Here is an 11,760-nt window from a genome sequence, read left to right as displayed (position 1 = left end):
GGCGTACCCCCAATGAATGGTGTATTTTCAAACTTTTTCGATCACTACTTCTTCTGAAATGGATTCAATGGCTCCTGACAATAGTTGCGAGAGTTTTGTGGCTTATAATACTTCACATATAAGTTGCACCTGCGTATAAGACGCAGGGTTGTCTTCTTTTGAAAATAATCAAGGCCTTTGGGTGGGCCTTATACACCGAAAACTAGGTTATGTCATTCACTGAAGCCGCACTTTATAATGTGGTCCTTCTTATTTGTGAAAACAAAAATAATATGTCTTCCTTAAACATGTACACCTGATAATCCGGTGCACCGTATAGTCCAAAAAATACGGCACATCGATTGGGGAAAAATATGAAAAAAATATATATTATGTACAGTATTCATTAAATTAAATAAGTAGCTAAAATATTAGCAACAGTTCTGATTAGTCATGATAAGTTGCTTTTTAACTCTACATACAGTAACTGTTACATTTTTCAACAGTCAAACGAGACCCCCACCTCCATTAAGGAGAGATGGTGTACCTAATTTTGTCTACTGGATAAACATAACATATATCAAACTATGCCCATCATTGTATTGGTTTTAATGGTCACAACTGTGTTATTTGTTTGTTGTTATCACCATCAATTTCAATAATTGTATTTTTTATTTTATTTTTTCCATGTTTGTTTCAAAATCCCCCCTCCTCTTCCCCCCGCGTGTCCGTCCACCCTCTCCACTCTCCAAACTCCTCGGCGTTGTATTCTTGCTTGCGTTATTGACTTATTTATTTATTTCTCTCTCAACTGAGCGGTCGAGGCTGTTGAGGCGCGCTCATCGGAGAGCAAGTCAAGTCGTGGCCGAACCGGACAGACGCGCCAAAAAAAAATCGTCGCAACTACAAAACAATAACTCAAAATTTGAGGGGGAAGCTGGAGTGGGGGATAATCAACCATGTCCACGCATGATGATGGCATGTGCTCGTTTGAGTAGCTGAACTCGGATTTCTGGACTTGGATTTTTTAACTACTACAAGGAATGGCTTTCCTTTTGACGTTCTTCTTTTTGTCTTGGTGAGTCTCGGACTTTTACGCACGACGAGCGCATCATTTTTTTGCCTTACTGGCTGAACTACTTGATTATTTTAGAAATATCATTTTCAAAGTATGATTATATTTGCACATGTGCTTTAGTTACAGCGTATGCAGTGCTCGGGGGACACAGCACAGTGAAAGCAGTATCTATTTGGATAACATCACGCGCATATTGGATAGATTACTGGACGGCTATGACAACAGGCTGCGACCTGGATTTGGAGGTAGGCTTTCATATACTTTTTTTTTAAAACCACAAATCACCTTTGTTTCGTTGTCGTTTGATTGGTTTAAAGTTCAGCCAAGTTTCCTTGCTGGGTGTGTCTGTGACTTGGTTTGGTGTGTGTGACATTTGGGCAAATATATGACATGTGACTGTTTGTTTGGGTGTGAGAATGAAGCTCAGATGACTCCGACTGTGGAAATATTCAATAGAACTAGCATGCAATATAACAGGAGAAATCCACTGGTCGAGTCTTATAAAAACCGAGTACACAGTACTCTAAGTACCGGAATGCTGCTAAATCAGTATAATCATGTTTTCTTATATAAGAAAAATGCATTTTTACACAAAATAATCTATTTTTTTCCTCTTTTATTTTGGAATATTCTCAAATGCTGTAGGTCCAGTGACAGAAGTCAAAACGGACATCTTTGTCACCAGCTTTGGACCCGTTTCAGATGTGGAAATGGTATGTAAACACGCACCACAAAGTTAAATCTTTCTGCTTGTCATGCACATGCGTGTGTCTTGCCCTGTTGTTGAAGAGACACGAGAGCAAATATGCACTATTTGAAGCGGTTTTTTTTTCCCGCTATCTCCCTGGTAACTCAAGTCCAAGCCTTCATTATTCCAGCATTTGGGCAGATGTCATTAGTCCAGCTTAGTCGGACTTTAATCTGTCTGACAATCCCCCCTGTGAGAGAGATCGAGAGAAATGTGTCTGATGTTTGGACGGGATGGGCTGCTGGATACACTTGACAAGCAGGCCGAGTGCTATACGTCTGGTGAACGTGATGTTGCCGTTCTGGGATTTTTGTGGGGTCTCTGAAGACTTGATGGCGAATGATCTATTTAGAAAGGCATAGGAGAGTAAACAGAAAACAAAGCCAGCTTTCTGGGTAGTGAGATTACCCATTTGACCTCAAAGCATCCGTGGTTGACATTTATTTAAAATAAGCTGTCTTCCTTATTTAATGTTTTAAAGACCTGATCGTCAATTTACTACTCTAGCTATCGAGATAAAAATAACGCTTTGAAATGAATTTTAGGAATTAATTGACTTTGCACCCTCACAATCCAACGCAGTGTGCTTTTATGTTGCAAAGAAGTACCTCCGATATAGTATTTTTTTGAATGATTTTGACAATATTTATATGTGAACTGGTCTGTATGGTTTAATTTAAAACAGATTCTTTTCTTCCAGACAGTGTATCGTAGGTGTTCAAATACCTGACATGTTTCGGCGTATACTTCCGCCTTCGTCAGAGTGACTCTCTCTGACGAAGGCGGAAGTATACGCCGAAACATGTCAGGTATTTGGACACCGACAGTACACTATCTGTAAGATAGGAATCTGGTTTAAATTAGATATCAAGTAGACAGTATGAACTTAATACAACTATAAACTGGTATGTATGGTGATTTGTGATGGAACGCACCGGTAGCAAAAGCGGCGCTTTCAATAATTAAATATTGTATAGTATTGAACACATGAAGGGTGAGATATTCGAAATTGCCCCCGGTGTGATGCAATGCAGAGCAAAGTACAATGAAGATGATAAAAACAAAACACTTGGAGTGTCAAAAACGGATATGATAACATGTTTAAATGAAGGCTGTTAAAATTATTGGATCGAATGTACCCCTTTTGAAGCTCCTAATTGGACAGGGAAGGAATTCTACAATTCTTCAAATCTGACCAATCACGTCTTTGTATGAGTCAAGAAAAAAATCTCAAAAACTACATGCAAAAAATATGTTCACAAAATAGGGTGTCATAATGATATACATTAACTCATTCACTGCCAGACATGTGCAAAAATGTGTCCACTCCAGTGCCAGGGTTTTTGTCATTGTCACTCGAATTGGAGGACACACGGAATATTCAGTTTTATGACTACATAAACATTCAATACAGCATTAGAAACCTTAGACTCTCTTCTTTCATCTGCAAAAAAATGTTAATTCCTAAATTTTATGGGTCTGGAGTTATATGATCTTGAAACGAGGGCGGCTGTCCTAAATACAATGCAATATCTACATATTGGTTCATGCTTTAACACCAGCTGAAGCTGGAACAAAGCACTAACATGCAAAAAAGGGAAATGCGTGAGGCCATGGCCAGCGCTTTATCGGCAGCCAAGTATGAAAAAACAAAATCTGAACAAAATCGGGAAAGGCGCTTTACGTCATATTTTCAATTCAATTCAAATGCTTGAATGGCAGTGAATTAGTTAAAAACGAATAAACAAAGATCAGACAAAAATATACATGTATAATGCGCCGAAAATAATTACCCAATTGGTTCTGAGCAATATTTGATGAAAAAAAACTTGAAACTGAAATTACATTGAAGATATATTTATTAACGTGATTTGTAACAAAGCAAAACATTACACTGTTTTCTTTTTTTTGTGTATCATCACACTTGCTACATACAACAGATCAATATTTGTTTTAAAAGCATGTATGTCCAATAATTGTCTAAGGATGACTGAAAGGTTAAAGTGGCCACTAATATGCCAAGCAACATTGGCCAATGATGGTATAATCCGCTGTAAACATTCAATACACAAATCAGACAATGCCAGCGCTCTGCTCAGCAGGTTCCAACAAAACCATCTGCCAGTCTTTTAAAGTTAGAAGCGGCATGATGAAAGTCATTGTGATTAAATCGTCAAAATTCTACCGGTCCTCTCCAGGAATACACCATGGACGTGTTCTTCCGGCAAACGTGGATCGACGAGCGCTTGAAATTCGAGGGCCCCATCGAGATCCTTCGACTCAACAACCTCATGGTCAGCAAGATCTGGACGCCAGACACGTTTTTCCGTAACGGCAAGAGGTCGATCTCTCACAACATGACCACCCCCAACAAGCTGTTTCGCATCATGCAGAACGGAACCATCCTCTACACCATGAGGTAACAATGCCATGGCCAAGATCAAAATAGAGTGGAGGATGGGGGCCAGGATCACGAACCAAACAGAGACAGCATCCAAAACAAAAAAGGATGCACAGACTCGCGTACATCCATTCCAAAATAAAAAAGGGCCATCTGATCGCGAAAACAGCCTTTTGGATGTCAATTCAGACAAGCCTCTGTTCCAAAAAAAGAAACACGCCCTGGATGATAAAATTCCTCCTATGCGATAGACTCAGACTTCCCGAAAATAATTGGAACATCTGAACATATGAACTTCTTTGGCAAACTCCAAACTAATGATGTGTTGCGTTCTGCATCATCTTTTGAAGTTATGTTGTCAAGAGGCACTTCCACAATGCGTCTGCGCCGTTCAAAACACCCAACCAGGATTTTGCGTCATGGTAGTGTGAAACAGACGAAACACATGCTGATTTTTCATATCTTAATTCCACCTTCCAAGACATGTTCTCATTCTCGTTTTGGGTATTTCACATTGCTTCCTAATTGGCTCCAGTTCCATTTTGTTTCACAATCACACAATCCAGATCCGTGTTGTGTTCCGATTGTAAATATTGAACTTGATAATTCATATTGGTTTGTGAAAATAAAACCCACCCTTAACACATCACACACCACAAGATAATTGTTAGGATAATATCATTTATTTATTTATTTATTTATTTATTTATTTCGCCAGATAATCAGGCTTTTACGTAATTATATGTGGCGACTTCGTCACATCTCGTTTCGATTACTGTAATGTGCTTTACTTTGGAGTCAGACAATCGTCCATGAAGCATCTGCAGCTAGTCCAGAATGCTGCTGCTCGCCTCTTCACTGGTACTCGTAAGTGGGAGCATATAACTCCTACTATGGCATCCCTTCACTGGCTCCCGATACATTTTAGAGTTCTTTTCAAGATCTTATTATTTGTTTTCAAATCTTTAAATGGCCACGATCCTGACTGCTTTGTTTCCTGTACAGTATATGATAGTTGTCCATGTTAAGCGGTTATTTACAGCTTCAGCTGTTTTTAAAGTGCTTTATAAAGCAATATGTATTGTATTGTACTGTATTTCCATTTTTTTACCTCTTCGTGCTTGTCACTCCTCCTTCTGTACCACATAATTGCGTTTCAGTCATAACTGTGGCTTCTTGGTGTTCATAAAATTCAGTTAGATGTGAGAAAAAATGGATAACGTGATGGAATGGGAACTGGGGATTCAAGATATGTCGCTAACGCTCTGACACTGCACATGGTCATTAAATATCAGAGTTCATTTCCATCCAAGGTTTTTTTTTTTTTGCGTTCTCTCAACCAACAGCCAGTCTTTGAAAATGCGCCCAATATATCAAATATGAAATATGAAAGAAAAAAAAAATCCTCAACTCTTCTCTATTCCGACAGATTAACTATCAATGCGGAGTGCCCGATGCGCCTTATGAACTTCCCGATGGATGGACATGCATGCCCACTAAAGTTTGGGAGCTGTGAGTTTTTGTTTCTAATCTTTCTGGGAGGGGTTGTTGTTCTTGTTGTTTAGTGAAGTCTCTGTGACAGCTGCTGCCACTCTCAAATGATCACTGTGTCACCGACTAACTGGCTGGCTGACAGAACACCCTTCATAGATGTCAATTATCAAATGCGCAGCTCATTTAAGCAGCTCCAGCTCTGTCGTTATGTGCCATTTTTGTAGGGCTACTAATTAGCAAAAGAAAACAATTGGGATTCATTGTTTGCGCATATTTTTTTGACAATGCATTTGTATTGCTCAAAACCGTTGGAATTTCACATTTCCTTGTTCAAAGTACCTCAGTTGGATATGGTGTTAGATGTTCAAAGCCCACCCCAATGCCCTCCCTGATCTGTTCTCCACAGATGCTTACCCCGTCAGTGAAATCATGTACACGTGGAAGAAAGGTCCACTGTCCTCCGTTGAGGTACCGCAAGAGTCATCCAGTCTACTGCAATATGACCTCATCGGTCAGAGAGTTTCAAGTGAAAGGCTGAAGTCCAATACTGGTGAGCAAAGATCCTTGGGTAACGATTTTTGTTAGCTTGGTGGAAACAAATGCTGGATTTGGATTCAACTCAAAGTCATCAACTGCCATTGGGGAGGGCGATTGGACATGCACACATACACGAAAAAGAAACATCTTCGCACCTTTCCGACAAAGTAGGTAACAAAAATAGCTCGAAATGTCTGACAGATTGTGCTCTGAGAACAATGAGGATCTTGGTAGTGGAGCGGTCAAGCTAACTAAGCTTTACAATTTGCTCCTTTCTGTAGCCTTGCATTCCTTGTCATGCAGAAATGAGGATGCAGCATCAGGGAAACTTTGGGTCTAATATCTTATTCATTACAACTTTGATCATTCTGTGTTTCATGTTATTCGCCCCTCCGCTTATCAGAATTTCCGATTCTTCATTAAAAGGTAAACAACTTTGAATAGAATGAAGCGGATCGTCAAAAGAAAGTATTCTGAATATATATTTCCAAGTTTAAGACACGGTTATGAGCCTCAAATCAAACCGGTCCAAAATGCAAGTAACTGCATCTTTTCCGACAAAGTTTGCTTACAAAGTTTAACTCTGTTGTCTTCCTCCCCAGGGGAATATGTCATCATGACAGTCCACTTCCACCTGCAACGAAAAATGGGCTTTTTCTTGATCCAGACATACATTCCCTGTATCATGACCGTCATCTTGGCTCAAGTCTCCTTCTGGATTAACAAGGAGTCCGTTCCAGCACGGACGGTATTTGGTAAGAATTCTTCTAGCTTGACTTCAGACACGAGGTGAAATGTCAAAGACTAAAGGCTTTCTCAAACTTAAGAAGCATTTTAAAATATTAAGCCAAGTCGTTTTCAGTTTGAGATTCAGTTCCCAGAAGGGTTTCTTAAAGTATCCAGAAGCCAAACGAAAAACATCTGACTGTATCAATTTAACACCCACAGTTTGACCCTGATGCGAGTCTACTTCTGCGAACTTTAAACTAGCATACTTTCCTCAGTTACCAGCACATTCAGCCCCGATTAGCTCTCGAAATAAATACCTCAGTAGCACGGTCAAGCAAAGACACAGTCCTTGATATATATATATATATATATATATATATATATATATATATATATATATATATATATATATATATTTTTTTTTAACCTTTCTTCATTATCTCTATTCCTGCTCCACAGTGGTTGAGCTGAATTAATTGGGAATAAATGTCCTTTTTGAAATTGCTCATGCAAAGGGACCGAGAGGGGGAGGATGTTTATACTTGGCCTGGTTCTGAGCACTCACAGGTTCCTCTCGCTCACATTACATTACGCTACAGTTGCCACCGAGCGCTAGCCTCGGGAGTAGAGTGAGCAAAAGCCACAGAAGAGATAGAAGAGAGAGAGAGAGAGAGAGAGAGAGAGAGAGAGAGAGAGAGAGAGAGAGAGAGAGAGAGAGAGAGAGAGAGAGAGAGAGAGAGAGAGAGAGAGAGAGAGAGAGAGAGAGAGAGAGAGAGAGACAGAGAGAGAGAAAGACAAAGCAAAGAGTAATTGATGGAGCAGTCGATTGTGTATTTACATTTGGTGAGAAGGGCAGAAATCCTAAAACATAGCAAAAATTGCATTCAAAATATCCTTATTGGGAATACTCTCATGGAGAGCAAGCAATCAAAAAAATAGTTGTCCAGTTGAGTGAGCAAGAATAAGGGCTAGTATGATATGACATTATGTTTCTAAAAAGTCTACACCCCCTATAGAAAAGTCATTGTGGTCTCTGCTGACTACGATTTGAGCTTCTCATCATGAAAAAAATGTTTTGGTTAAGGCCAATTTAAATTTACAATATGCCATGCAGATGAATTGCTTTGCATAAGAATAGATTGTATTAGATTTCTTGGTCTCACCCATCCATTTTCTAGATCACTTTATCCTTGTTAGGGTCATAGGGGGTGCTGGAGTTTATACCAGTCGTCTTCAGGCACTAGGCGGGGGACACCCTGAATTGGTTGCCAGCCAATCGCAAGGCACTTATTGGTTTCACAATGAAGAAATTCACAATTTACAGCAGCAAAGTTATGAAAGGAGAAGTAACTTTGTGTTCTCGAATGATTCTCAGACCTTACTGAAAGGCAAGCCTAAATCAAATGATTGGATTGAAAAAATAAAGATGCACCAATAGCGGCAGTATTGCTTCACTCCCGCTTATCCCCAAATGGAAGTAGCCATCACCCTCACCCATTACACATCGGTAATCCCATTTATATATGTCCACTTAAAGAATTTCCAATCAGGTTTGCGAGTGTCTGCGATTCTCCTGGGATGTCATGAGACTTTGTGATTGTTTTCAGACTCTGGGTTTAGTCTTCATCCCTTGTACTCTTGCTGTCACAACATATACAACGGGTGAGCTGGAGTATTATGTTTTCGCATTAAGTGATCTTCATGGAGCTGGATGGTTTAATAATTGATACTCAATGGAACCTCCATTAGTAATCCAATCCTGAGATGCTTTCGCTTGCTTGACACAGGCGAGAAATGTGTCCCTCCTGAGTTTTACTCACAACCGCAAGATATGTTTAATAAAGACAAGTTGTCCTCTGGTGGCTTGCATAACTTTTTGCCCTGTACAGCAGTCTTGCAAAGGTTTGCTCTCATGTGGTTTGTCGGAGAACAGGAGCTTGTCAAGTTTATTTCTTGTCGTCATCAAAGCCTGGGACAATTTCACTTGGTCATGTGCCCGTTAGACAGCAACCCCTGACGCCAAAGTTCTTCTCCTTGATTCAAGAAAGCCATCCGATTCTGGTTGTTTGTGCATTGCGGAAGGTACGTTTAATGGCTGTGGGAGATTCAAAATGTAGACGTGGACAAGCGATCAAGCACACACACAGTACATTAAGGCAATAGTATATTGTGGACTGCATCGTCAACATCCGCTCTAAAAGCTTAAAGTCCCTTGAGCAGAAGTCTCCCAGAGTTAATTGAGTGTATTCTAATTTGTACCTTGCTTCCCAGCCCTTGCAAAAGCCCACAAATGCCTCAAGCATTTCATTTCTGTCCCGTCTTTATATCATCAACCCTGTCCCTCGTCCCCTCAGTCTTTCTTTGCCTCTCACTGTTGGCCTGACAGCCCTTCCTCAATTCATCTTCACCATATTTAAAACGGAGCCGATCAACATCACTTGAACAAGTCCTTATGGAATGTGATGTGACCGTTTTTAAGGAAGTTTCTGTCCATCTGATGCGGTGATGCCTCACAAGAGAAGCATTATGAAGTCACATTAAGTACTTTAATTTCTCAAGTTGCTGATGAAATCCCAAATTTGGTAAAAGCCTGGGCAACAGTCCACAATGACTTGTCCCCCAGCCCCTGCTCTCACTTTCACAATGAATATCTATTCAATATCGCATTTGTTAAGACGCCTCATAAGTGGACATGGAATGTTAGCAATTCGGATTTGTCTTTAGGATTGAATAGGCCCAAAGTAGATAATGACTGACACTAAAGTTAAAGCATATTTGGAAGTAACCTTGTGAGAGTTCAATTGTTTACAGTCAAACCGATGAATGGAATATGTAACCTTGACTTGGATTTATTCGGATTGAGTATCCAGCATCTACTGGGTGTTCAAAGTATTTTCAAGGCTACCTTGTTATAGTCACAAGGGAGCAGGGGAAGAAATCCACAAGTGGCTGCTTCGGGGGCATCCACTACAGAACTGAGACAACCGCAGTGCAGCTAGCATGCATTCTGAATTCAGCTGAATAATCCATCATTCAGTTTTCTACACCGCTCGTCCTCCTTTGTGTCACGGGAAAATGGAGCCGACACTAGTCGACGTTGGGTCAGACACTTAGCCCCCTTAGTCACCAGCCAATTACAGAAATAGTCTAAAAGCTATGCACACCAATGCGAAAGTCAAAAATCACATGACAATCATGCTAAATCTACCGAGGAATCCCAAACCAAAAATGCATTTTGGTTTGTGTCTGGTTATCACTCTCAATAGCTGCAAGTCTTCCTGTTTGCAGCTCGCCTGTGTTGTTGCTGTGGCCACAGGGATGTCAATACAGGGGATATTATGTCATGGACAGATTAGCTTCCCCTGGAGTGACATTTTGGCACATACCGCTGAGCTGAAATACCACCTGGTCTGATATTTTCTGTAACTTGCTGAAGCAAGCAGAGAGTCAGTAACGCAATAAGATCAACGTTGTGATGTCAACCCATCACTCTGTACACAGGCATTACCACCGTGTTGACCATGACCACCCTCAGCATCAGCGCCCGTCACTCCCTTCCCAAAGTCTCCTACGCCACAGCAATGGATTGGTTCATCGCCGTTTGCTTTGCCTTCGTCTTCTCCGCCCTCATCGAGTTCGCGGCTGTCAACTACTTCTCCACACTTCAGGCTAACCGGGAGCTACGCAAGGCGGCGGCCATGAAGGCGGCAGCTCAAGAGGCGGCAGCTGTAGCTGCCGCACCGGCTGCCAGCGCAGGAAATGATGTAGAGGTTTCCTCGGTAAGTGTCTCACTGGATAAATAGCCCATGTCCTATGTACAACCTACAAACAATATTGCAAAATATCATTTTCTCACTTCATACACTTGTTTCTGATATAAAACCAAAGCATTGGTTTTAAACATATTCAGTACCAGAAATGCAAAGTGAGGTTTAATCCAGATAAATTATTTGGGGGGTGAAATCCTGAGACTGTTTGCTAGTTTATTTGCTACACAGAGTGATTGTGAAGTTCACTGTGTAGCAAAGAATGATTTGATGTACTGTACTCTCTGTACAGTACAAGCGTGTTAGTTTGATTTGTTGGTCGGTTGGATGGTCAGATGATTGGTTAGAGGGCTCATTGGTCTTGGCTAGTCTCCCGTTTGGCCGATTTTTGATTGGCTGACCAATTGGTCACATGGTTGGTTAACATCATGCAACGACAACGGAATGGATTTCGACAAAACTCGAAGAAGAGTTGTTGTTTGGGAGGAAGAGAAGAAAATTCAGTGGCATAAAACTGCGTGGAAACGTGTTGAGGGTGGTTTGTATCCTCAGTGGAGTTACAGTAGGTATTGAACCTGATATCTTATTAGTGAGAGGATTATGTAACATTTTAGCTCTCGGCCTTGGTGACAGTTTTATGTTAGGAACATTGGGATGATTCCTGACCAGAATCTGGGCTTTTGTCGCTCTATAAGGGCTCAGGTGTGGTCTACAGTCTGTATAGACTTCTTGGATACAAATAGGTAAAATGTTCTGGTTGTGCGGCTCTTGATGACTTTGGCCAACTACTTCTTATCAAGAACTGAACAGTCTTATGTTTGGAACATGTGGATTAATTTTAACCAGAACAATCTGGGATTTTGCTTCTTTGTAAGGGCTCAGGTGCAGTCTACAGTCTTGTAGAGACTTCTTGGATACCAATAGGTAAAATGTTCTTGATGACTTTGGCCAACTCCTTCTTATCAAGAACTGAATTAACACTGTCTGCATGGAAATCAAGCAAATGAACCATGGAATGAAAAAAAAA

General features: G+C 40.6%; 1 protein-coding gene across 1 annotated transcript in view; it reads left to right on the top strand.

The window, feature by feature from the left end:
- Positions 1-774: 774 nt before the first annotated feature.
- The window catches only part of gabra6b (gamma-aminobutyric acid type A receptor subunit alpha6b), a 29,480-nt gene continuing 18,494 nt past the window's right edge, over positions 775-11,760 (top strand). Inside the window, exons 1-8 of the mRNA XM_089017148.1 lie at positions 775-1,057; positions 1,178-1,302; positions 1,703-1,770; positions 4,004-4,224; positions 5,636-5,718; positions 6,107-6,250; positions 6,840-6,992; positions 10,468-10,745. Coding sequence (XP_088873274.1) covers positions 1,023-1,057; positions 1,178-1,302; positions 1,703-1,770; positions 4,004-4,224; positions 5,636-5,718; positions 6,107-6,250; positions 6,840-6,992; positions 10,468-10,745 — 1,107 coding nt within the window. The 5' untranslated portion in view covers positions 775-1,022. The remainder of the gene's footprint in view (positions 1,058-1,177; positions 1,303-1,702; positions 1,771-4,003; positions 4,225-5,635; positions 5,719-6,106; positions 6,251-6,839; positions 6,993-10,467; positions 10,746-11,760) is intronic.

The sequence above is a fragment of the Hippocampus bargibanti genome, linkage group LG16 (genome assembly GCF_051943395.1).
Source record: "Hippocampus bargibanti isolate YZ-2025 linkage group LG16, ASM5194339v1, whole genome shotgun sequence".
NCBI classification, from domain to species: Eukaryota; Metazoa; Chordata; class Actinopteri; order Syngnathiformes; family Syngnathidae; genus Hippocampus; species Hippocampus bargibanti.
This window is presented reverse-complemented; position numbering and strand designations above follow the sequence as displayed.